Here is a 24,403-nt window from a genome sequence, read left to right as displayed (position 1 = left end):
TCATAGCCAGAATATCACTTGCAATGGTCCCTGCTCCAGTCCCCATTCTTAACCACCAACTCTATCCTTTTCCTGGGCAAGTCTGAAATTCAGCCAGTCTGTTCACAGCCTTGATGTCTCCCACATTCTACTCTTCACAAACTTAAACATATGAACATACAAATTAGGAGCAGGAGTAGACTTCTTGGCTCTTTGAGCCTGCTTCACCATTCAATAAGATCATGGCTAACCTGGTTGTAGTTTCAACTCTAATTTCCTGTCTGCCTCTCATAATCCTTGGCTCCATTGTCAATCAACTCAGCTTTAAAAATATTCAATGAATCTGCCCCCACTTCTGTCTGGAGAAGAAAGTCCCACAGACTCACAACCGTCTGAGAGAAAACAATTCCCCTCTTCTCCGTCTTAAATGGGACACCCCTTGTTTTTAAACTGTGTTCCCTAGCTCTAGTCTCTCCCACAAGGGGAAACATCCTTACAGCATCCACCCAGTCGTCCCCTCAGGGTCTTATGTGTTTCAATAACATCACCTCTCATTCTTCTAAACTACAATGGATATAAGCCCAACCTTTCCTCATGGGATAACCCCCTCATCCCAGGAATCAGTCAAGTGAACTTCCTCTGATCTGCTTCTAATGCAATTATGTCCTCTCTTAAATAAGAGACCAAAACTGTGCACATTACTGTAGGTGTGTCTCACCAATAGCCTATACAACTCTAGCAAAACATCCCTATTTTTATATTGCATTCCCCTTGCAATAAATTACAACATTCCATTTGCCTTCCTAATCACTTGCTATACCTGCATACTAACTTTATGATTCATGTACCAGGACATCAAGATCCCTCTGTACCTCAGAGTTCTGCAATCTTTCCCCATTTAAATAACATGCTGCTTTTTTATTCTTCCTGCCAAAGTGGAAAGTTCATATTTTCCCACATTATACTCCATCTGCCAAATTTTGTCCACTCACTTAACCCATCTATACCCCTTTGCAGACTCCTCATGTCCTCTTCACAACTTACTTTCCAACCTATCTTTGTGCCATCCTTTAAGGTCATTGAAAAATCTGCTGCTTGTGTCTTAACTTGCAGCAAGTCCCATTCCCTATCATCTGTAATCACTCCTGGTCAAGAAAACACCTTGATTTTAAAATTCTCATCCTCGTTTTCAAATCCCTTCACAGTCTCACCCTCCCTATCTGTGTAACCTCATCCAACCCCACAACCCTCCAAGATATCTGTATACCTCTAATTCTAGCCTCTTGTATATTTTCTGTTATCAATGCTCCATCATTGGTGGCCATGACTTCAGTTGCTAGGGTCCAACCTCTCTAATTTCCACCCTACACCTTACCACCTCTCCACCTCGCTTTCCTCCTTTAAGATGCTTCTTAAAACTTATCTCCTGGACTAAGATTTTGTCACCTGACCTAATATCTTCTTATGTGGCTCAGTGTCAAATTTTGTTTGAAAATTGCTCCTGTGCAGCGCCTTGGGATGTTTTACTATGTTAAAAATTGTTGATACCAATGAAATGAAAATCTAGGCTAGAATGTTGATCTACTGTGATTTTGTGAGGCAGAAATAAGAAAGCTATTGGCAATAAAGCAGCTAGTAAGTATGCTGAGAATCATGAACATAACTCATTGCATATCAAGCCAGAGGTGTCTCTTTTAACTTAATCACAGACTCTGCTGAGTGTTTCATGTTGCATGAGTTTGGGACATGGCTTACAGCAGACACGTGAGACCTCATGCTGTCAACATTTTTTCCAGATGATCTACCAGCAGTTGAATCCTGGCATTCAATATGAGTATATTCTTCCCAAGACAAATGTTGTCAGTCATCAGGTACCACCCAGCATCAGACTAGGTAAGATAAAACAAAAAAGATTTCAATTATGTAGTGCCTTTCTTATCCTAAGGACATCACAAAATACTGTATACCACCTATGAATTATTTTTGAAATGCAGTCAAGATTGTATTACAGGCAAGTGCAATAGCCAATTTACACATATCAAGAGCCCACAAAAGGAAGCGAGATAAGTAACCAGTTCACCTGGCTTGATAATGTTCATTGAGAAATAAATATTGGCCAGGGCATCAGGAAAACTCCTCTGTTCTTTTCTTTGAATAGTCCTATAACATTTTTCACGTGTCCATACAATTACATGGATCTACGAACAATGCAGTACTCCTTCAGATTATGGCTGAGAAACACTTTACTAACGCTCCAATAATTTCAGTTGACCCCCAGCATCGATAGCCTTTTTAGAGGAATGAGTTCCAGGGCTGGAATTTTCCATCCCTGTTGGCGTTGGGCAATGAGGGGACAATATGGCAGAAGGCCAAAAATCAGTTTCACGACATCGTTCGCATTTCCTGTTGCCGGACGTTGGGAATGTCATTTTAATACGTCTGCATATAATTATAATCCCTGCTCACCAGAATCATCCCCCACGCTGGATAATCCGGGCATGTTTTACAACAACATTTAAAAGGCATCCACCTGGTGAGCTGAACTTCGAGGGAAACTCAGAGGTGAGTGCACAGTAACATTGTGCAGCAGTTGCGAGGGTTGCCCGTTCGACTTCAAGATTGAGGCGCTGCACATTCAGGCGAGGGCACAGGCAAGTGGCTTTTTCCCAGCTAGCTGATAGTGCAGGGCAAGAGCTGCACTGCAGTTGGGGCAAGTTGTGGGGGGTGGGGGGCAAGTCAGCACAGTCTGATGGTAGTGCACAAGCACATGCTGGGGGGGTGGGGGGGTGGTGGGGAGGGAAGCGGCCACAAATCAGGGAAACCTGGTATAAAGTGACCATTCCTCTGCAGCTGAGACAGCTCAGGCTCAGCCAGATTGACATGCTTGGAGTCAGGCCTGTAGCTTATCTGCCCACTCAAACAATACATTGGCATGGAAATGCCATCAAATGCTCCAGAACTTTCCATCCCTCGGGCACAGACTGCAAAATAATTAGCATTTTAGTGGACTACAGGATAATTGGACAACTGGACAAGTTGTACAATCTCCTTGCGAAAGCTGACCATGGAGCAGTCACAGGTGGAGGTGCTCCTTGTAATGTCTTCATTTAGATTTGGACTAGTCTCCCCATGGTTCAGACTAACAGCTAACTGCACTGTGGGTTAGGAGAATGCCTGTGCCTGAGCTGAGAGCGCAGCATGTAGTCCAGTGGGCGAAGCTGCCATCAATCGGTCAGGTGGAGAGGGGTGGAGGTGGATGGGGTTTCAGGCAGCCATGCAACACACTAAACTTTGACCATTCAAGTGGTGGCCAGCAATCTCCAGCATGCATTAAGGGGCCTTCAGACTTAACTTAAGAGAGGTTCTTTGTACACCCATGTTTACCCACACATCTCTCTTTCATCCTGCAGGAAGAATACTTCAGGAGCATGGAGCCTGGTGACCCTAGCTGTTTGCCTCATGGCTTCCAGGGAGCAGAGATGATGGAGAAGAGAGCAACGGAGGTGCCTGGTTGGGCAGAGGGAGGAGCAGCACCCTCAAGAAGAAGGGGTGGCTGGGGCCCCTGCACATGTCACTGAAGAGTCACGCTGAGCCATTGTTGGTTGGTGCCTAGCTAGACCCAGGGTCTACAGATGACGCTTGTCATTCATGCAGATGACCGGGAACCAGTATCGCCCGAAGACTATGCATGTGTAGGGAACTCATCGGCCACATCTCCCACCTGCTGCAGGATTTGGCGCCATTGGGGCATCCACTGTCAGATGCCATGAAAGTGAGTGCAGGGCTCAATTTTTATGCCAGTGGCTCCTTTCAGGGATCCAAAGCTGACCTGTCTGGGATATCGCAAGCCTGCACGCACAAATGCATTCATGGGCGCTATACTTGTGAAGGCACACAACTTTGTGCATTTTGCCCGTGATCAGGAAAGCCAGGAAGCAAGAGTTCTGGGATTTGCGCAGATCTCAGGTTTCCTGCAGGATGCCATCGACTGCACTCACAGGGCACTCAGATCTCCCTGGAAACAAGCGGTCAACTATGTCGATCGCAAGGAATACCGCTCACTGAATGTTCAGCTGGTGTGCGACCACCACAAACGTATCCTACAGGGCTGCACACAATTCCCAGTGAGTGTCCATGACTCCTACGTTCTCAGTAGGTCTCAGATTCCTGAAGCCTTCCAGAGTCCTCAGAGGCTGCAGGGTTGTCTCCTCAGGTACAAGGGCTACCCACACAGGATGTGGCTGATGACACCTGTGCAGTGGCCTCAGACTGCAGCAGAGAGAAAGTATAATGAAGTTCATGCTGCAACTCGCACTTTGGTGGAGCAAACCATCGGGATGTTGAAAATGAGGCTTCGGTGCCTGGACCGGTCTGGTGGAGCCCTGCAATACAGCCCGCAGTGGGTGTCATGCATCGTCATCACTTGCTGCGCCCTACACAACCTGGCACTGCTACGGGGGGGTGGGGGGGTGGGGGGGGGTGGGGGGGAGGAGCTGCACATCTCCTCAGATGAGGAGGATATTGAGGGGGATGAGGGTGAGGTGGTCCTCAAAGATGAGGATGATGACGATGAGGCCATCGCACTGGCCAAATGAGACAGGCGTGCTTGGGAGGCCCTCACAGCTGCTAGATTTATGGAGGATGATGACGACATTCAGCGGGAATGTCTGACTCCTGCTAGCTGATGTTTTTGCGAATGTCTGACTCCTGCTAGCTGATGTTTTTGCGAATGTCTGACTCCTGCTAGCTGATGACAGGTCGCTTATGCTCTGTGAACAGAGTCATATCATGAAGATGCAGCGGGAAAACTTTAACTTATCCTGATCCAATGGCATTCTTGGTGAGCTGAAGCCTTCAGGGCCACACTGTCACTGGACACAGATGCTGATGAGTTGGGGGCTGGCCTTACCTCAAAGGTGCTGAGAGCACACAGAGAGAATGATGGAACTCTGTGTCGCCGGCGCAGGACATTCTGGCAGTGATGATAAGCCCCATTGAGGTGCAGGCATGACTGATGTGTCCAGTGACTGTGAAGGCACACCATCAGAGTGCTGGGAAGATTGCACAAAGCAAAGGGAAGAGGCCCTGGCCAGAGACATCTGTCTTTATCTTGTGCAAAGACAAAGGTTTCATATCTAAGTGGCACGAACACTGTTCATTAGAACAAGGAACCATAGGCAAGGAGACATTCTTGGAAGTTTATTTACAATAGTGAACATAATGTACAAGTGATTAACACCCATGGCCAGGCTGTGCAATTACATCTTCTTATGCCTCGTTGCCGTCCGGCGGCGGAGGCCCCCGATGGGAGGCCCTCTACGGAGGTGTCCTCCCCCTTTCTCTCGGGGACCTGGGTTGGAGGGTGTTGCATGCAGCAGTCCCTTATAATCATAGGATGCATAGGTTCACGGCCTCCCAGGACACCTGCCCTTTTTGCGGTCTTGTGGAGTCTGTGGACCATGCATATATAGGGTGTGGTAGACTGCACTCCCTTTTTAGTTATCTGAAAAACCTTTTATTAATGCTTTGTTTGCACTTCAGCCCCATGCTCCTGATCTATGGGCACCCGGTGCGGAAGGGGGTCGGGAAGGAGGAGGACCTCCTCGTGAACCTGCTCCTGGGCCTGGCCAAGTTGGCCATTAACAGGTCCAGGCAGCAGGCGATCGACGGGGGAGTCCCGCCCGATTGTTTGTCCCTCTTCTGCGGCTACTTTTGTGGCCGGGTGTCTTTGGAGAGGGAGCACGTGGTGTCTGCCGGCACTCTCGAGGCCTTCCGTGCTCGGTGGGCACCACGGGGACTGGGGTGTTTTATCGACCCCTTTAATCACATTTTGGTTTAAAGTTTGTAAGTTTCCTTTAAACTTTGTTCTTGGTTTTACAGCTGACCTGAATTAGGGGCTGTGCCTGATTTATACTAATTTTGTTAATTGAGTTTGATTGGTTTTAACTCATAAGAGTTACATCTTTTATGCCTTGTTGCCGTCCGGCGGCGGAGGCCCCTGATGGGAGGCCCTCTACGGAGGTATCCTCCCCCTTTCTATCGGGGACCTGGGTTGGAGGGTGTTGCATGCAGCAGTCCCCTATAATCATAGGATGCATAGGTTCACGGCCTCCCAGGACACCTGCCCTTTTTGCGGTCTTGTGGAGTCCGTGGACCATGCTTATATAGGGTGTGGTAGGCTGCACTCCCTTTTTAGTTATCTGAAAAACCTGTTATTAATGTTTTGTTTGCACTTCAGCCCCACGCTCCTGATCTATGGGCACCCGGTGCGGAAGGGGTTCAGGAAGGAGGAGGACCTCCTCGTGAACCTGCTCCTGGGCCTGGCCACGTTGGCTATTAACAGGTCCAGGCAGCGGGCGATCTACGGGGGAGTCCAGCCCAATTGTTTGTCCCTCTTCCGTGGCTACGTTCGCGGCCGGATGTCCCTGGAGAGGGAGCACGTGGTGTCTGTTGGCACTCTCGAGGCCTTCCGTGCTCGGTGGGCACCACAGGGACTGGGGTGTTTTATCGACCCCTTTAATCACATTTTAGTTTAATATTTGTAAGTTTCCTTTACACTTTGCTCTTGGTTTTATAGCTGACCTGAATTAGGGGCTGTGCCTGATTTATCCCAATTTTGTTAATTTAGTTTAATTGTTTTGATTCAAAAAGAGTTACATCTTCTTAACCTTCCTAAGCCTGCCACTATGTCTTGGTGCTCCCCCAAAATCCACAGCAGAGGTGTAAACAGCCTACTGACTGCTACATCCTGTCTGTGATGCCCCTGACAGGTGTCCTCTGGAGGCCGAGACTTGGAGGGCTCCAGCCTGCTTTCAGGGTCCTGCAGTGGCACCTCCAAACTGACTTCCTGAGGCGAAAGGGAAGCTGGAGTGAGATCGAGCTGCCCCTCACCCTTCCCACGTTGAAACTGTTGAAGGCCACCAATGGCATCAGCGATGGAGTTCAGCCTGCGCAGCATTGCAGGACTGATGTCCTGAACCAAGGTCTCCATGGTGGCCGCCATCCTAACAGTGTTGACCCCGGTGCGTTGGCTTGCTGGTGTTATCACTTCAGACTAAAGGCAGACGGACTCCTCCATCGTGCCTTGCATCTGAGGAATGCAGTGGACACCCTTCCTGATGTTCCTGAGTTTGTTTTTGCAGCTCCAGCCACTGAGCTATGACTAAGTCCAGAGGCTCCTCATCTGACTCAGACTCAGCAGATTTCTGATCTCCAAAAGTCCTCCAAATGCTGGACTTCCTGCTGTGAATCAGACAGTGCAATGTGCTCACCAGATTGTGATCCCAAGGCTACTCTAAAGCTAGGTCCCACTGAGGTGTGTTTCTCTGCACTGGTGGAGGGTGTGGGTGAGTGCTGTGACGAGTCTTCGATTAGGGTGTCATCAGATTCTTCTTCTGAAGTTTCTTCGGGGTTTCTCCCCATAGTTTCTAAATATTTATTTTATGGCCTTATGGGGCATTCATTTAAATGTTTATGATTTAAATGTATGACAGTCCTCCCTGTATTTAGTATGTAGACCTTTGTAATGAGGGAGGCAGTGTTGGTGTTTTTTATTCATTCACAGGATGTGGGCTTTGCTGGCTGAGCCAACATTTGTTGCCCATCCCTAGTTGCCCTTGAGAAAGTGGTGGTGAGCTGCCTTCTTGAACCACTGCAGTCCATGTGGTGTAGGTACACCCACAGTGCTGTTAGGGAGGGAGTTCCAGGATTTTGACCCAGCGACAGTGAAGAAACAGCAATATATTTCCAAGTCAGGGATGGTGTATGACTTGGAGGGGAACTTCCAGGTGGTAGTGTTCCCATAATCTGCTACCTTTGTCCTTCTAGATGGTAGTGGTCGTGAGTTCAGAAGGTGCTGTCTAAGGAGCCTTGGTTAATTCCTGCATTACGTCTTGTAGATGGTACACACTGCTGCAACTGTGGGTTGGTGGTGGAGGGAGTAAATGTTTGAGGATGTGCTGCCAATTAAGCGGGCTGCTTTGTCCTGGACGGTGTCAAGCTTCTTGAGTGTTGTGGGAGCTGCATTCATCCAGGCAAGTGGGGGAGTATTCCATCACATTCCTGACTTGTGCCTTTTAAATGGTGGACAGCCTTCGGGGAGTCAGGAGGTGAGTTACTCGTCGCAGGATTCCAAGCCTCTGACTTGCTCTTGTAGCCACAGTATTTATATGGCTAGTCCAGTTCTGTTTCTAAGGATGTTGATAGTGGGGGATTCAGTGATGGTTATGCCATTGAAAGTCAAGGGACAATGGTTAGATTCTCTTTTGTTGGAGATGATCATTGCCTGGCACTTGTGTGGCGCGAATGTTACTTGCAACTTGTCAGCCCAAACCTGGATATTGTCCAGGTCTTGCTGCATTTGGACATGGACTGCTTCAGTATCTGAGGAGTTGTAAATGGTACTGAACATTGTGTATTCATCGGTGAACATCCCCACTTCTGACCTTATGATGGAAGGAAGGTCATTGATGAAGGAGCTGAAGATGGTTGGGCTGAGGACACTGCCCTGAGAAACAGCTGCAGGGATGTCCTGGAGCTGAAATGACTGACCTCCAACAGCCACAACCATCTTTCTTTGTGCTGGGCATGATTCCAACCAGTGGAGAGTTTTCCCTCTGATTCCCATTGACTCCAGTGTTGCTAGGGCTCCTTGATGCCACACTCGGTCAAATGCAGTTCTGATGTCAAGGGCAGTCACTCTCACCTCACCTTGGAAGTTCAGCCCTTTTATCCATGTTTAAACCAAGGCTGTAATGAGGTCAGGAGCTGAGTGGCCCCGCGGAACCCAAACTGGTCGTTAGTGAACAGGTTATTGAAACAAGTGCTGCTTGATAGCACTGTTGATGACCCCTTCATTACTTTACTGATGATGGAGAGTAGACTGATGGGATGGTAATTGGCCAGGTTGGATTTGGCCTGCTCCAGCGGCCCCCAGCAATACGGATGCTGTTTTTCAGCCAATTCGGTTCACTCCATGTGATATAAAAAAACTGCTGAAGCGCAAAGGCTATAGGCCCCTGACAATATTCCAGCAATAGTACCGAAGACTTGTGCTCCAGAACTTGCCGTGCCCCTAGCCAAGCTGTTCCAGTACAGCTACAACACTGGCATCTACCCGGCTGTGTGGAAAATTGCCCAGGTATTTGCTGTACACAAAAAGTAGGACAAATCCAACACGGACAATTACCGTCCCATCGGTCTACTCTTGAATTTCAGTAAAGTGATGGAAGGGGTCATCAACACTGCTGTCAAATGACACTTGCTTAGCAAGAACCTGCTCACTGACACTCAGTTTGGGATCTGCTGGTATCACTCAGCTTCTGACCTCATTACAGCCTTGGTTCAGATATAGACAAAAGAGCTGAACTCCAGAGGGCATTGTTTTCCTGATGCAGAGTTAGTGGAAGCAATATATCCAGTGTTATTGGAGGAATTTTGCAAACCTTTTGCATTTAAGAGAGAAATGGTTCCAGATCTTAACAAGTAGGACATAGGAGTTGGAAGGTATGTCAAGAAAAAACCAGCTACAGTCATGGGGACTATAGTTGCAATTCCTCTTCTGCTGTAGCATGACGTGGAAATTGAGCACATGCAGTAGAGAGAATATAGTGCCAATTTCGTAGCTGATGAAGTTTAAGTGAGGTGCGATTGTTGCTAAAAGAAAACTTTTCCCAATATCCCGCTGTGATGGTTTGAAATATAGCCAGCAATGGCAATTTTTGATAGTCTCTATGGAAAAAAAAATATAAGAAATAGGAGCAGGTGTAGGCCATTCGGTCCATCAAGCCTGCCCCACCATTCAATAAGATCATGGCTGATCTGCCTCAGGCCTCAACTCCTCTTTCATGCCAGCTCCTCATAGCCATCAACTCCCTGCTATTTCAAAAATCTATCTCCCTCCTCTTTAAATACCTTCAGTGATCTAGCCTCCACAACTCTCTGGGGTAGAGAATTCCAGACATTCACTATCCTTCGCATTTCAGTTTTAAATGAGTGTCCCCTTATTGTGCAAAGTGAGAAGGAAGAATGCTTTTAATAAAAGGTCCTACCCACCAAGGGTATATAGGAAGCACTTCTACTACCTCTACTTTAGCTAGGAGCTGTTTCTGAGCTGCCTGTGTTTCACCAGGTAGGTGGTGACTGAATTGTGCCACCTCCTGCAATCAAATATGCAGCTATGCTGCAGGGCAATTAAGGGTGGCACTGCCAGTAGCCATCATGAACAACATGGCCCTAAATTCCAATGCCAGTGGACCTTTACAAATGGAGCAATGTCTCAAAGTTTGCCATTTATCGGTGGTACAAGGAGATGACAGGGGCCCTGGATAGCCAGAAAAGGGACTTCATCATCTTTCCACTGGCCAGAGAGAAACAGGAGGAACAAACACATGTCTTTGCCAAATTATTGGGATTCCCAATTGTGCAAGTTGCAATTAACTGCAAGCAATGTAGTCCTGCAAGCCCACATTTCATGGGAGATGTGCTGCAGCTGTAAGGGCTATCACTCCATTAATGTTCAGTTAGTGTGCAATCATACCCTCTCAATGAAGCCACTATCCACATAGCATATTCTTCTTGAGGTAGTCATCTTACCTCCTATCGCTGACCCACTACAAAGAACCAGAGGTTGGTTGCTGTGTGACAAGGGCTACCTGCTCTACGCCTAACTCATGACTGACCTCCACCACCTGGCCATGGAAGAACAATGAGAGCCAAGGAGCAAACCTTGAGGGGTGCCACTCTGCATTTAGCAGGGCTGACTCTTACCATGGGCATATTGGAAGAATTTACAGGTTGATAATCAACCTGCTTGGCCATGTTATGAATGCACCTTTCATGGCATCAAGTCCTGGAGTGAGACTTGAACCTGACACTTCTGGCCCAGAGGCAGGGACACTGTCCCCTGCGTCACAAGACCTCCTTGCAAGCTAGAGTAGAACGGCAAAAATCAACTGTGATGTCCCATATGGTGTTGGTCATGGTTCAGTTGGTAACATTCTTCCCTCTGAATCAGAAATTTGTAGGGCTTGAGCACAAAAATAAAGTACTGCACTGTCAGAAGTGCCATTTTTCAGATGAGAGGTTAATCTGAGGCTCCATCTGCTCTCAGTTAGATGTAAAGGATCTGATGACACTATTTCGAAGAAGAGCTGAAGAGTTATTCCCAGCCCTCTGGCCAATCCTTTAATCAACATCAGAAAAGCATAATATCTGGTCATTCTTTATATCTTTTCACTGTCATTATCTCTGAGTTTATCATTTATATTCCATAGTGGCTCAATCCCTATCTTGAATTTTCTTTTTTCATTAATGTGCAAGGATGATAGAACTAAGTGGGGACAGCTATCAGGAGAGTCTGAACAGGCTGCGACTCTTCTCTCTAGAAAACATAAAGTCGAGAGATGACCTGATAGAGGTCTTTAAAATTATGAAGAGGCATGATAGGGTGTAGAGAACATATTCCACTGGTGGGGAATTCAAAACTAAAGGTCATGAATATAGGCCGCTTCGAAATTCAATAAGGAATTCAGAAGAACCTTTTTTATTCAGGCTGGTAAGAATATAGAACTCACTACCATGAGGAGTAGTTGGGCAAATAACATTGATGTGTTTAAGGGAAAACACACGAGGGAGAAGAAAATATGCTGGTAAGGTTAGATGAAGAGGAGTGGAAGGAAGCTTGTGTGAAGCATAAACACCAGAAAGGACCTTTGCATGGTCAAAATCCTGGAACACCATCCTTAATGGCACTGTATGGTTTGCAGCAATTCAAGAGAACTGCTCAACATTTCTATGCTGAAAAATTCTATGAAATCCTTTGTACCTGCTAATAATTTTACTTGCCCTTCAGTATCTGAAAAGTATGTCATAGGGTTTTGTGCAGCACTGATTTGTTAAACATATACAACTTAATATATTTTTTTCTATATCTCCTGGTAAGCGTGTTGCTTAACTCTTCATTTTGCTTTTTATTTCTAGGTAAACTACTCAATGGGCAGTTGGATGTTACAGAAGATTCCTTTGCAGTAAATTCAGGTTATGAGAGTACAAATTTTCAGACTCGGGATCCTGGAAGATTCCCACCTCATGATCCTGGCACACAGGTACCAGTCATGCAACCACCAAGGCATTTCCATGAATACAACTGGAAAAAGGTTGGGATGACAGAATGTACGGCTACTTGTGGCAGAGGTAAGTGTAGCTGATTACAAATGCATGTGATATACGTCCTTAGACAGGGTCTGGGTGAAGACTGCAGTGTGTTTTTTTTCTCACTTTTGAGATATGAATGTCGCATGCAAGGCCACTATTTATTTCTCATCCTCAGTTGCTCTTGAGAAGATAGTGTTGAGCAGTTCTGTTGAATTGCTGCAGACCATATGGTGCTATTAGGGATGGAGTTCCAGGATTTTGATCGAGCAAAACTGAAGGAGCAGTGACATAGTTGGAGGGGAACTTGCAGGCAGTGGTGTTCCCAGGCATCTATTGCCCTTGTCTTTCTAGGTGGTAGAGACTGCAGGTTTGGAAAGTGCTAGCGAAGGAGGCTTGGTGAGTTGCTGCAGTGCATCTTGTATCAGCTGCACACTGCTGCCACAGTGCATCAGTGGTGTGGAGAGTCAATGTTTAAGGTGGTGGATGGAGCGCCAATCAAGTGGGCTGCTTTGTCCTGGATGGTGTCGAACTTCATGAGTGTTGAGTGTTGGAGCTGCACTCATCCAGGCAAGGCAAGTGTATTCCTTCACACTCCTGACTTGTACCCAGTAGGTGAACAAGCTTTGGGGAGTTAGGCAGTGAGTTGCTTGCCGCAGAATTTCCAGCCTCTGACCTGCCCTGTAGCCACAGTTTTTATGTGGCTGGTCCAGTCAAATTTCTTGTCAGTGTTAACCCCAGGATGTTGATAGTGGGGGATTCAGCAATGGTAATGCCATTGAATGTCAAGGGAAGATTGTTAAATTCCCTCTTGTTAGAGATAGTCATTGCTTGGCACTTGTGTGGCACAAATGTCACTTGCCACTTATCAGTTCAAGCTTGAATGTTATCCAGGTCCTGCTGCATGTGGACATAGAGTGCTTCAATATCTGAGGAATTGTGAATATTTCTCAATACTCTGTGCAAACTTAGCAAACATTCCCATTCTGACTTTAAGTTAGAGGAAAGGTTGAAGAATGAAGCAACTGAGGTTGGGCATAGGACACTACCCCGAAGAACTGCTGTAGGGATGTCTAGGGGCTCCAACAACCACAAACATCATCCTTTGTGCTAGGTGTGACTCCAATCAGTGGAGAGTTTTTCCTTGATTCCCATTAACTTGAATTTTGTTTGGATTCCTTGATGCCACACTGAGTTAAATGTTGCCTTTACATCAAGGGCAGTCACTTTGAAATTCTTTTGCTGAGAAGTCTGAAGCCAAGAGGCCCCAAACCATGAAGTTCCTCTGTTGGCTCTTATACAACAACATTCACCAGTCTGTTTGGGCTCTTCGTCTTGTTGCCACCTGTCTCATATTAAGACAGAAAAATGAGATGGGGGACATAATTCATTGTTCACTTCAGTTGTACATTCTTTCCTCTTTATGCCTGCTGTAGATACAAGTTCTCCACCCCCAGTCCCCCATTACGTTGATCCCCAGAAAATCCTAGGACAGTAAAAAGTGGCTGAGGTCAATAATCCTCCCCTACTGTCTGCTCGATCCCATTACCTGCCTCACTGTCAGTCACATCCTCCTGTTCCTCACTGCTGACCAAAACAGATGAACCTCTTCTAAAAAGTGTGACTTTCTTCTGGAACAAAGCATCCAGGTATTTCTCCCCCTCCTTTATATTGCGCAGTGTCTGCATTTCGGCTTCCAGATCAATAATTCTGATTTGGAGTTCCTCAAGCTGCTTACACTTCCTGCAGACGTGTTGGTCATGGACCACCTTGATGTCCAAAAGCTCCCACATCTCACAGCTGCAACTTAACACTTGTCCTGCCATTCTAACTGGTTATTTAGTTAATTTACTTGAATAACTTTCTTCCTATATATGCTATCATTTACTGTGTTTATTGAATGCTAGTACCACTGACAACTAAAGGTTATATGCTTCTAAAGTACAAGGTATGTGTTTTAGATGTTTGTTTAGATTACTTTATTTTTAATTGCTCTTTTTGTCTTCATAATTTGATTTTAATTTTAAAGTTTTCAAATTTTGTATTTTTTGATTTAAAGTTGTAATTCTTTCTTTTTATAGATCTCCCTTAAGTGGCCTGTCCCAAGCTGGTTTCTCACGCAGTGTCCCTTAGACTGAACACTTACCGGTCGATCAACTTAGTAGCTTCCTGTGATGTCACTGTTCCTTTTCTTCTTTTTTCCTGACTGCGTCCTTTTCAAACTGAAGAGTCTCCCGCTCTCCTCACCATTTTCAAACTGAAGTCTCTCCCACTCTCCAGGTTCTTTTTAAACTGAAGTCTCTCCTATTCTCCACGCCCTTTTTAAACTGAAGTCTCCCTCGCTCTCCATTTCCTTTTAAACCTGAAATCTCTCCCACTCTCCATGTTCTTTTTAAACTGAAGTCTCCGCCACTTTCTGCGTCCTTTTAATCTGAAGTCTCTCCCACTATCTGCGCCCTTTTCAAACTAAAGTCTCTCTTCCATTCTGCGCACCCTTTTCAAACTGAAGTCTCTCCCGCTCTACGCATCCTTTTCAAACTGAAGTCTCTCCCACTCTTCTCACCGTTTTCAAAGTGAATTCTCTGCCACTCCCCACGTCCTTTTTAAACTGATTTCCCGCCGGTCTCCGTGCCCTTTTCAAACTGAGGTCTCTCCTGCTCTCCGCATCCTTTTTAAACTGAAGTCTCTCCTGCTCTCCGTGTCCTTTTCAGTGATTTCTCTCCCGCTCTACACATCCTTTTCAAACTGAAGTCTCTGCTGCTCTCAGTTCCCTTTTCAAACTGACGTCTCTCCTGCTCTCCATGCACTTTTTAAATTGAAGCCTCTCCCGCTCTACACATCTTTTTCAATCTGAAGTCTTTCCCGCTCTTTGCGCCCTTTTCAAACTGAGGTCTCTCCCGCTCTACACGTCCTTGTCAAATTAAAGTCTCTCCTGTTCTCCGCACCCTTTTCAAACTAAAGTCTCTCCTTCTCTCTGCGTCCTTGTCAAACTGATGACACTGCCGCTCTCTGTGCCCTTTTTAAACTGAAGTCTCTCCCGCTCTACGCGTTCTTTTCCAACTGAAGTCTTTCCCGCTCTCAGTGCCCTTTTAAAACTGAAGTCTCTCCCACTCTTTGCGCCCTTTTTAATCTGAAGTAATAGGCACAGTACTGACCATACTCAATCAGCCTATGCTTGCAAAACTCAGAACATATTGTCTAATGTTGGATGTGATTCCATGATTAGACAACACTTGCGGAACAATCCTGGGTGTGCTAAGAATTACACTGACAACTAATTTAAGATTATCAGTTGGGCTTACAATGTGACTCACCTACACTAGCTAGGTAGCTAGTGTACATATATTCATTTGCAGGGACCTAGCCTCTGCAGGCAAAAAGAATATGTGCAGGCATTGCACATTTTTTGATTTAAACTAAAATGTGTGGCACAATAATTCCCTAGTGAATTCTCCATGGCAGTGCCTCAAGCAATCAGAATTGACTTGCCAACCAATCAGCACCTTTTTTTCAGGCAGTGTGAATCATTGCTCCCTTTGAAATTTAGTATTCTTGCATCTGTCCTGATGAGTGTGAGACAAAACACTTCTACAGCATGTCTCTTTTGCAGCAATACTCAAGTTCTGTACTACCAAGCGACTATTGTCCAAGTGGTCAAACCTTCTATTTAGAAGATGTAAAAATATGCCTCTAGGTTTATCTTATGCACTGGATATTTTGTTTAATTATATTCATATTTTTGGTACTTTTGAATGTCATTTCTGGTTATTTCAGGTTCACACTATACAGTATTTCACTGTGTGAATAGAAACACACTTGAGGAAGTCTCAGACAATCTGTGTGATATCAGCATAAAGCCCAGCTCTGAGGAAGAGGCCTGCAATATCAACTCCTGTCCAGCCTTGTATGAAAAAAATCACTTTATTTTCTTTCACATTTTACTAAATTACTACTATCCTGAATTTTTAAAATGATTTTAGCATAAATATTCTTATTTTTCTTGACAGTTGGGACATTGGAGAATGGTCTGAGTGCAGTAAAACATGCGGACTGGGTATGCAGCACAGACAGATCCTGTGCAGACAGGTCTATGCAAACTATACGACAACAGTACAACCATACCGGTGCCAATTCTTAGAGAAACCTGAAACCATCAGCACATGCCAGATGAAAATTTGTAGTGGGTGGCAGATCTATACAGAATGGAGTTCTGTGAGTAAATGCTAATAATCGCTACTGTGCAAAACACACCGCAGTTGTCTCACTGATCAGTGTGACAGTAACTGGAGAGTGTAAGTTTAAGGTCATCAACAAAAGACCCAAGGGAGAAATTAGGAGAACTGTTTTGTGCAGAGATTATTAGAATATGGAATGCCCAATAAAAAACATTGATAATAGCATAATCCGTAGTACCTTTGAAAAGGAGAGTGGATGAATATTCAAACAAGAAAATATATAAGCAGGTATTGCTAAAGGACAGGGTAATGAGACTGAGTGCACTGTTTCAGTGAACCAACACATGTCAATGGGAAATTCCTTCCTTCTGTGCTGTAATATTTTGTAAGAGAACCAATGAATATCAGGTTCAGTGATGTTCTTGTTATAGATATTCCCCTTTTTTCAATCATTCTTCTGATAGATAATTGATAAACTAATAAAAGAAGTTTTATTGCACAAATGGAAGTAAATGACAGGATATGGGCCTTACAGCTCTCCATTGGGGAAAATATCAAAGCAAAAGCAGGTGTTTCCCTATGAGTGGCATGGGGACAATTCACGGGTAAGTTGCATGGTTTTGCTGCGGCTCTGATTTGTCCCCAGCAGAAGGCTCAAAGCAGAATAAGCAGAAGCTTGAGACTAAGTCACTAACCCAGCCTCTAGTGTAAGGAAGCACTGCATGACCCTCTGAACAGAAGTAGAATGTTTTTCAGATTGAGGTTGATAGTGTTTGCGTTAATGAAGGCCTTTGATGTAACTAGCGGAAACCCAAGGATGAGAATATTTGATTGTGCCTCTCTCTTGCTTATAGGAATGCTATTGAGTGCCCTTTACATTTATACTAATTTAATGTGTAGGATACTACTTAATCTGCCCATTAAGCATAGGCAGTAGAAGGATGTTAAATATTACATCTCCATGGTTTATTTTCCCCAATAATAGTGTTCAGCTCCTTGTGGAGTTGGTCAGAGAAACAGAGATGTGAAGTGTGTGAGCAATTTGGGTGATATCGTGGATGATGAAGAATGCAATATGAGACTGAGGCCAAATGATATTGAAAACTGTGACATGGGGCCATGTGCAAAGAGCTGGTTCTTCACTGAATGGAGTGACCGGGTAAATATAATTCTTAGTTTTTCTGGTATTAATTAATTAACTAATTGATTTAAATGCTTATGAACATTTTTGTTATAAATATTCTCGAATTCTGTACCTCAGAAGGTGGTGGAAGTGGAAATGATCAATGATTTAAAAAGGAAACTGAATGGTTACTTGTGCAAAATAAACCTGCAGGGCTTTGGAGATAGAGTGGGGGAATGGGACTGAGTTGCTCTACAGAAAGCCAGCATGGATTTGATGGGCTGAATGGCCTCCTTCTGTGCCAAAATGATGCCCTGGGCTGAATTTTGTTGTTGTATTGTGAGTCCCGCCAATGGTCCTGGAAGCAAGGTGGAGCAACCTAGTTTTAGCAGACTGCAAGGCCTAGGGCTGCATCTTATCTGCAGCTGGCAGCTATTTGGTTGTCCAATCGTGGGACTAGCAGCTGAGCACTCTCAGCAGTGCAACCAGGAGCAGTGGACCAGGACCAGAACTACACCTGGAGGAGGAAGTCATGGAAGGGCAGTTCCCTCATAACAGGTAAGTGGGGTCTGGGGAAACCAGAGCCAGTCAGGCAGGCCCTGGTGAAGTGGGCAGGGGAGGGTATCAGTTGGTGAGGGCTGGTGGTGCTGATGCTGTAAGGGTGGCCATTGCACTGGGATCTCCTCCATGGGCCAAAGAATGCCCGAATAGAACGGCCCACTTCCCCAAGCTCGGTGGGAGGCCACCATGGTTTACCTCATAGTTTCTCACAAAGGTGGATAGCCCACTAGCCACTGGTAAAATGCCTGGGGTGACAGAATTGGCTTCTGAGGAGGAGTGCGTCCCACTGCTTTTCCTGCCACTGGCCAAACGGCATGGCAGCTGGAAAACGATGGGCACTCCACCCACTGCCTCCTGTCACCATTTCATGGACAAGCCTCACCTCCTAACCAGTCCCCAGGGGGCTGCTCAAATTCAGCCTTATGACTCTATAATAACCAAGGTAATCCGTTTGTATACCAGAAATAAATTGAATAAATTCCTGTTATGTCATGTCTTCAAATGAAGAAACTTTAATTTGTGTGACACCTTTCATGATCAAAATGTCCCAAATTACTTTACAGCCAATTAATTACTTCTGAAGTGTAGCTACACTTATTTTACAGGCAAATGTGATACCTAGGCCTGTGGCATCATTTTGCCCTGCAACACCTATGAACTATGGCACCATTTCGTTTGAAATTGGGGGGTGGCCTTTATTGCAAGGGGGATGAGTATGAAAATAGAGATGTCTTGCTGCAACTGGGGCATTGGTGAGACCTCACCTGGAATACGATATACAGTTTTGGTCTCCTTACTCAAGGACGGATATGCTTGCACTGGAAGCAGTTTAGAGTAGGTTCATTAGGCTGATTCCTATGTTGAAAGGGATGTCTTACGATGAAAAATTAAGCAAGCTGGGCTCATTGAAGTTTAGCCGAATGAGAGGTAATCTTAATGAAACATAAAGATTGTGAACGGACTTGACACAGTAGATACTGTGAGGATGTTTCCACTTGTGGGGGGACTAGAACTGGGGCACAGTTTAAAAATAAGGGGACTCCAATTTAAGAGGGAAATGAGGAGGAATTTCTTCTCTGAGGATCTTTAGCCTTTCAAGTTCTCTTCCACAGAAAACAGTGAAAACTGGGGCATTGAATATATCTTTGATTGACAAGGAAGTCAAAGGTTATTGGGGACAGGCCGGAAAGTGGAATTAAGGCCACAATCAGATCAGCCATTATCTTATTGATTGGAAGAACAGACTCAATGGGCTGATTGGCCTAATTCTACTCCTATTTCTCATGGTATTTTACCCAAGGGAAATGTGCACACTTCTGGTAAGGGCCATAGAGTCCGCCATTTTGGTGAAGGCGTTAGTGTGTGGGTCCAGGTGCACCAGAAGTATGCAAGGGAGACAGACTGTGACGTCAGTCAGCTTGTAACATTGATTAAATGCTATCCCTGCTATTTTGAAGCTCATCATTCCAGCTAATGTCCTTCTTTACGCTTGCACAGATGGACAAGTGTTCAAGAACAGAAAAAAGCCCCCCCCACCCACCCACCCCAACCCCACACCTAACCCCAACCTGCGCTACTTAACAGCAGTGCCAATTACTTACAGGTTAGTAGCTGATTACTTTCTACTAGCTGTTGCTGAGTTTATGAAGTGTTAGGCTGTCTTTGCAATTAGTTAAAGTCTGCAGTGAGTGACAAGTGCTGAATGACCTTGTCCTGGCTTCAAGGATTCTGCACAAAACATTGCTCTGACTTGGGTGCGGTAGTATTTATTCTACTTTGGCTACAGCATGACAGGGAGAATGAACAGAGATGACATAGAACAGGACAAGCTGCTAGAAGAGAGAAGTGGAAAGTGTAGTATAACGGTCTGGCACATATAGGGTTGATGTTGGACTGAGTATAATACTGCCATCACAATGATGTAAGAGAACACATGACCCACACCTAGAGGTCAGTGTGATGTTGGACAGAGCCATGTGCAGATCCAAGCATGGAGACAGCTGCTGGCTTGTCCCCTTAACTGTATCTTTGTAAATAGTTCTAGTAGTTAATAAAGACTTACGGTTAACCTACGTCAGGCTATGAAGACTTCATTAAAACATATCAAGATGTAACCAACACCCCACAACATGGTGGCAGCTCATGGAAAAATCCCAAAACCTTGCTAAAATGCAGAGACAAACAGAAATTCTGGAAGACTGAGGAAAAATTCAAAAAAGCATTCCGACCTGAAAAGAACCTCTTGAAGCAAAGGTGCAGAGGAAAAATCTCCAAAGAAAGGCTCAGAAGCTGAAGCCAGAAATTTAAAGTTCCTTACTGCAGCAGAGGAACCTCAACTGAATCTCTTTTGGAAGTCCACCTTCAGAGTGCAGATTTGGCAGAATTTGCAATGGTGAGCCAAATCTTTCAAATTTCCAAGCTGCAGAAAATCCTGAGAAATCTTTAAAGTAATTCAGAGTCAGAAGTGCAGCTCGGGGAAACCTGTCGCTAAAGCCCGATCCCCGAGTCAGAGCCTGAACATGTGGGACTGAATTTTCCCGTCGGTGATTTGGGGGCGGGGCCTGCTTGTTGACGAGAAAATGACGAGATGACGTTGGGAGGAACCCCCGACGTCATCCCGGTCCCTTTAAATTTTTAGCAAGGCGGGCAGACAGCGAAATCAGCTGTTCACCCGCTGACCTGTCAAAGGTCAATTGAGGCTATTGACAGAGTAATTAAGATAATTAAAGACCTGCCTGTCCAAGCTTAAGGCTGGCGGGCAGGCCAGGAGCCCCAGCAGGCTCCAGATTATTCATCAAACCTCATCCACTGGCGGGATGAGGTTTCATGTCTGTTTTTAAAAGCTTTAATACATTTTATGTGTTATTTATTAACATGTCCCATCTCGTGTGACATTGTCACATGAGGAGGACATATTAATAATTTTTTAATTTTTCTATTTTTAAAGTTTTCTGGACTGTCAGTAATCTCGCTGAGACAGTACTTTGTCTCAGGGAGCGGTGCGCTCTTTCATGCGCATGTGCGAAAGAGTGCACTTTGACAGATGGGGAATCCCTCCACCCCCGCACAGAAAGCACATAGCGCTTCCCGTCAGGCAGCCCGCTGGGTGGGCCTTAATCGGCCCGCCCACTGAAAATGGCGGCGGGCCCTGTTTCGGTGGCGGGGGTCGGCTTTCCGCCCACCGCCGAGCCGGCGGGGCCTGCACTCCCACCAAAGGCAAAATTCTGCTCATGGTGACCGAGTTTGTCAGAAACAAAAGAGAAGAGGAAGAGTCAATTAAATATTTCTGGAACATCACAACTGTTCAACTCAGTAAAAGGCAAGCAGAAGAGAGAATTCAATAGACTCGCAAGTCAAAAAAGTAAAATGCTGAACAAGTGAAGTCTACAGGCAGCCATTGTTAAAAAATGTTTTTCAAGCTGTGTGCTATCGCTATTGTTGTGGAGCTCACTAAAACCAGCAAGTGTGGGAAATCCCTTTGGCTCTGAGTGAACGGTGATACCATCTTGAAATTCATACAGCTCTTAAAACATAACATATACTTACAAATTTTGAACATGGATCAGAATTCTACACTCCTCAAGTCAATTTGGACTAATCCAAGGCCCAGATCAGTCACAAAATTGGGGACTTTGTAGGAAGAGATTCTTAAGATACAGCTATGCTTCAGCTTTAAATATAAAGTCAGAAGAAGAGTAGGTGAATACATTGCTTTACTTGGTAGGCCCAATTGCGGATGATATTATTGCATGATACAGACTTAATGAATCATCTGCAAAATTCGAAGAGATACTAAAATCATTCGACATTTATTTTAATTTAAGAAGCAATAAAATACTCGCTTGTTATGACCGGGAGGGGAGGGGTGTGCAATTTCTCTGATACCACTACTCCACAGATGGCACTATAAGTGTAAATGTTTGATTCACTCATCACAATTGCCAATCATTTACACGTGTATTTTCTAGACCCAGAATAAAAGAGATTTTAACCAGGCTTCTTTCAGTAAACTCAGAATTATTGATTTATTATGAAACAAAACTTCCTTTTAAAAATCAAGTTGCAAAAACAGGTTAACATACAGTTTGTAATCTGGAAGTGTCACGATATGCCCCTTTAAATCCAAACACAAACACACACACACAAAGGACAAAACAAAAGGGTCTCTGTAGAGGTTGGTGTTTAAGGAAACAAAACATATTTTGGCCAATGGGAAAACTGAATGAAAAAGAATAAAATTCAAAGGGATTTAACATTTTCGATCTGGTGTTCCTGCGTGTGAAGACAGATCGCTGGTCATAGTAGTTGACTGGAAGTTATTTCCAAAGGTGCTTCAGTGAATCAATGTCCTTCGCATCTCTCTCGTCTCTCAGCCTCTCAGGTTTCCAAGTACAGATGAGTTATACTGAGATGAGGGTTTTCTGGCTGGATGTTGATGACCACACTGAATTTCAGATAAGGCAGAGAGAGAGATATTTGGGGAACCTTCCTTTTCAGCCTATTCCCAAAACTGAGTTAAAAAAAAACAAGTTCGAAACAGAAAACTCAACTCAGTTGGGTGTTTTCCAGAAAATCACCAGGGCAGCCTCACAGCCTGAAAGCAGGAGTTTTTTCCTCCAGCAATTAAAGTTCAAGTAAACAAATAATTCTTATCTGCTCAGGTGCCTTGCTGGCCATTTAGCAGAAGTCATGTGACTTTTTGGAAAAGGCAGTTTGCCCACAGTCCAAAGTGAACTAATAACCGTTCAAAAAAAACCCAGGTCAGTTCCCAAGAAAGTGTCCAAATAATTCAATGTCTTTCCAATGTTTTAAAAAGCATATAGTTCTTGGAGATATGTATTCCTAACATGCCTCCACCCTTAAGGAATGAAAAACCATTTCCAAATGCATTTCATTACAATATGTACAGGAAAAACATAGACAACATATGAAAAAAGTTCAAATATGCACTCACTCATTCTCATTCACGCCTTATACAGAACCTGTATAGTTTTCTCTGACCTCGATTTTCCAATAATTCCAACAAAACTACATTCTTGATAACACACCAGCAATCATATCATTCTTCCCAGCAATGTGAACAATCTTTAAGTTTAGAGCTGTATTTGCAAACTCCATCGGAACAGTCTGGCATTCTGAGTCTTAAATTTCTCTACAAGGCCAAGGGATTATGGTCAGTATATGTTAGTGTATATATCAGTATATATATATATATATTTATAGCCATGACGGGCATATACCTCAAAATGTTTAAGAGCTAGTAACAATCCCAGAATTTCTTTTTCTGCTGTACAGTATCTCTTTTGATGCTGATTTAATTTTTTAGGAAAGTATCTCACTGGCTTCTGTATGCCCAATTGATCTTTTTGCAATAAGATCACACCCATCCCCAAGTCACTAGCATCGATTGCCACCTTGAAGAGTTTAGTGAAATTAGCCAACACTGGTTCATTAGTTAGGATTGCCTTCAGCTTCTTAAAAGCTGTCTGGCACTCTCTTGACCATACCACCTTTGCCTTCTTTTTCAATAAATCCTTTAGTGGAGCAGCTATTGTGCTAAAATTTGAATAAACTTAAGATAGAAATTGCACATCCCCAAAAATCTCATGATTTCCCATTTAGTTTTAGGGGCAGGGCATTCTACCAAAGCCTGTACTTCTGTTGTTCTTAGCAACACTTGTCCTTGCCCTATGATATGCCCTAGGTAAGTTACCGACACTTTCGCAAACTCATTCTTGGCATGGTTTATTACTAGATCTGCTGACTGTAATTGTTTAAATAAGGCTTCAAATTGTTCTAAAAAACCTTTCCAAGTGTTGCTGTAAATCAATACATCATCCAAGTAAACCACACAGTTAGGAATAAAACTTGATTTATTAGTCTCTGGAAAGTGGATGGAGCATTTTTTAGCCTGAATGGCATTTCTCAACATCTGTATAGCCCATTTGGCATGACAAAAGCCAATATCTCCTTAGCTCCTGACATTAAAGGTGCTTGCCAGTATCCTTTCAATAAATCTATCTTGGTAAGGAACATGGCACTGCCAACCTTGTCAATACAATCTTCCAAACAAGGGAAAGGTTACTGCATTAACCTTTCTGTAATCTATGCAGAATCTGGTTGACCCATCAGATTTAGACACTAACACTACTGGAGAACTCCGATTGCTTTGACTATGTTCAATTAGGTGATTTTTCAACATATATTAAATTTCTGCTTTTACCTGAGCCTGTTTCTCTGGGCTTAAATGATAAGGGTATTATTTTATAGGAGAATAATTCCTGACATCCACATCATGCATGACTAAGGTAGTACACCCTTTATCCTTACAGATTCCTTTAAATTCTGTAAGTAATCTTAATAGATCTTCTCATTGTCCTACTTCTAAGTATGAAAATATGGTGTCTAACTGTCC

General features: G+C 44.4%; 1 protein-coding gene and 1 non-coding gene across 2 annotated transcripts in view; both read left to right on the top strand.

The window, feature by feature from the left end:
- The window catches only part of LOC121271944 (thrombospondin type-1 domain-containing protein 4-like), a 207,140-nt gene that overhangs the window by 150,366 nt on the left and 32,371 nt on the right, over nucleotides 1–24,403 (top strand). The window contains exons 7-11 of the mRNA XM_041178201.1: nucleotides 1,776–1,872; nucleotides 11,959–12,171; nucleotides 15,904–16,033; nucleotides 16,137–16,341; nucleotides 17,290–17,463. Coding sequence (XP_041034135.1) covers nucleotides 1,776–1,872; nucleotides 11,959–12,171; nucleotides 15,904–16,033; nucleotides 16,137–16,341; nucleotides 17,290–17,463 — 819 coding nt within the window. The remainder of the gene's footprint in view (nucleotides 1–1,775; nucleotides 1,873–11,958; nucleotides 12,172–15,903; nucleotides 16,034–16,136; nucleotides 16,342–17,289; nucleotides 17,464–24,403) is intronic.
- Nucleotides 9,582–9,717, top strand: LOC121272159. The gene has a single exon (XR_005941854.1). It is a non-coding gene; the product is annotated as a U4 spliceosomal RNA (small nuclear RNA).

Source organism: Carcharodon carcharias, chromosome 32 (assembly GCF_017639515.1).
Source record: "Carcharodon carcharias isolate sCarCar2 chromosome 32, sCarCar2.pri, whole genome shotgun sequence".
Lineage (NCBI taxonomy): Eukaryota > Metazoa > Chordata > Chondrichthyes > Lamniformes > Lamnidae > Carcharodon > Carcharodon carcharias.
This window is presented reverse-complemented; position numbering and strand designations above follow the sequence as displayed.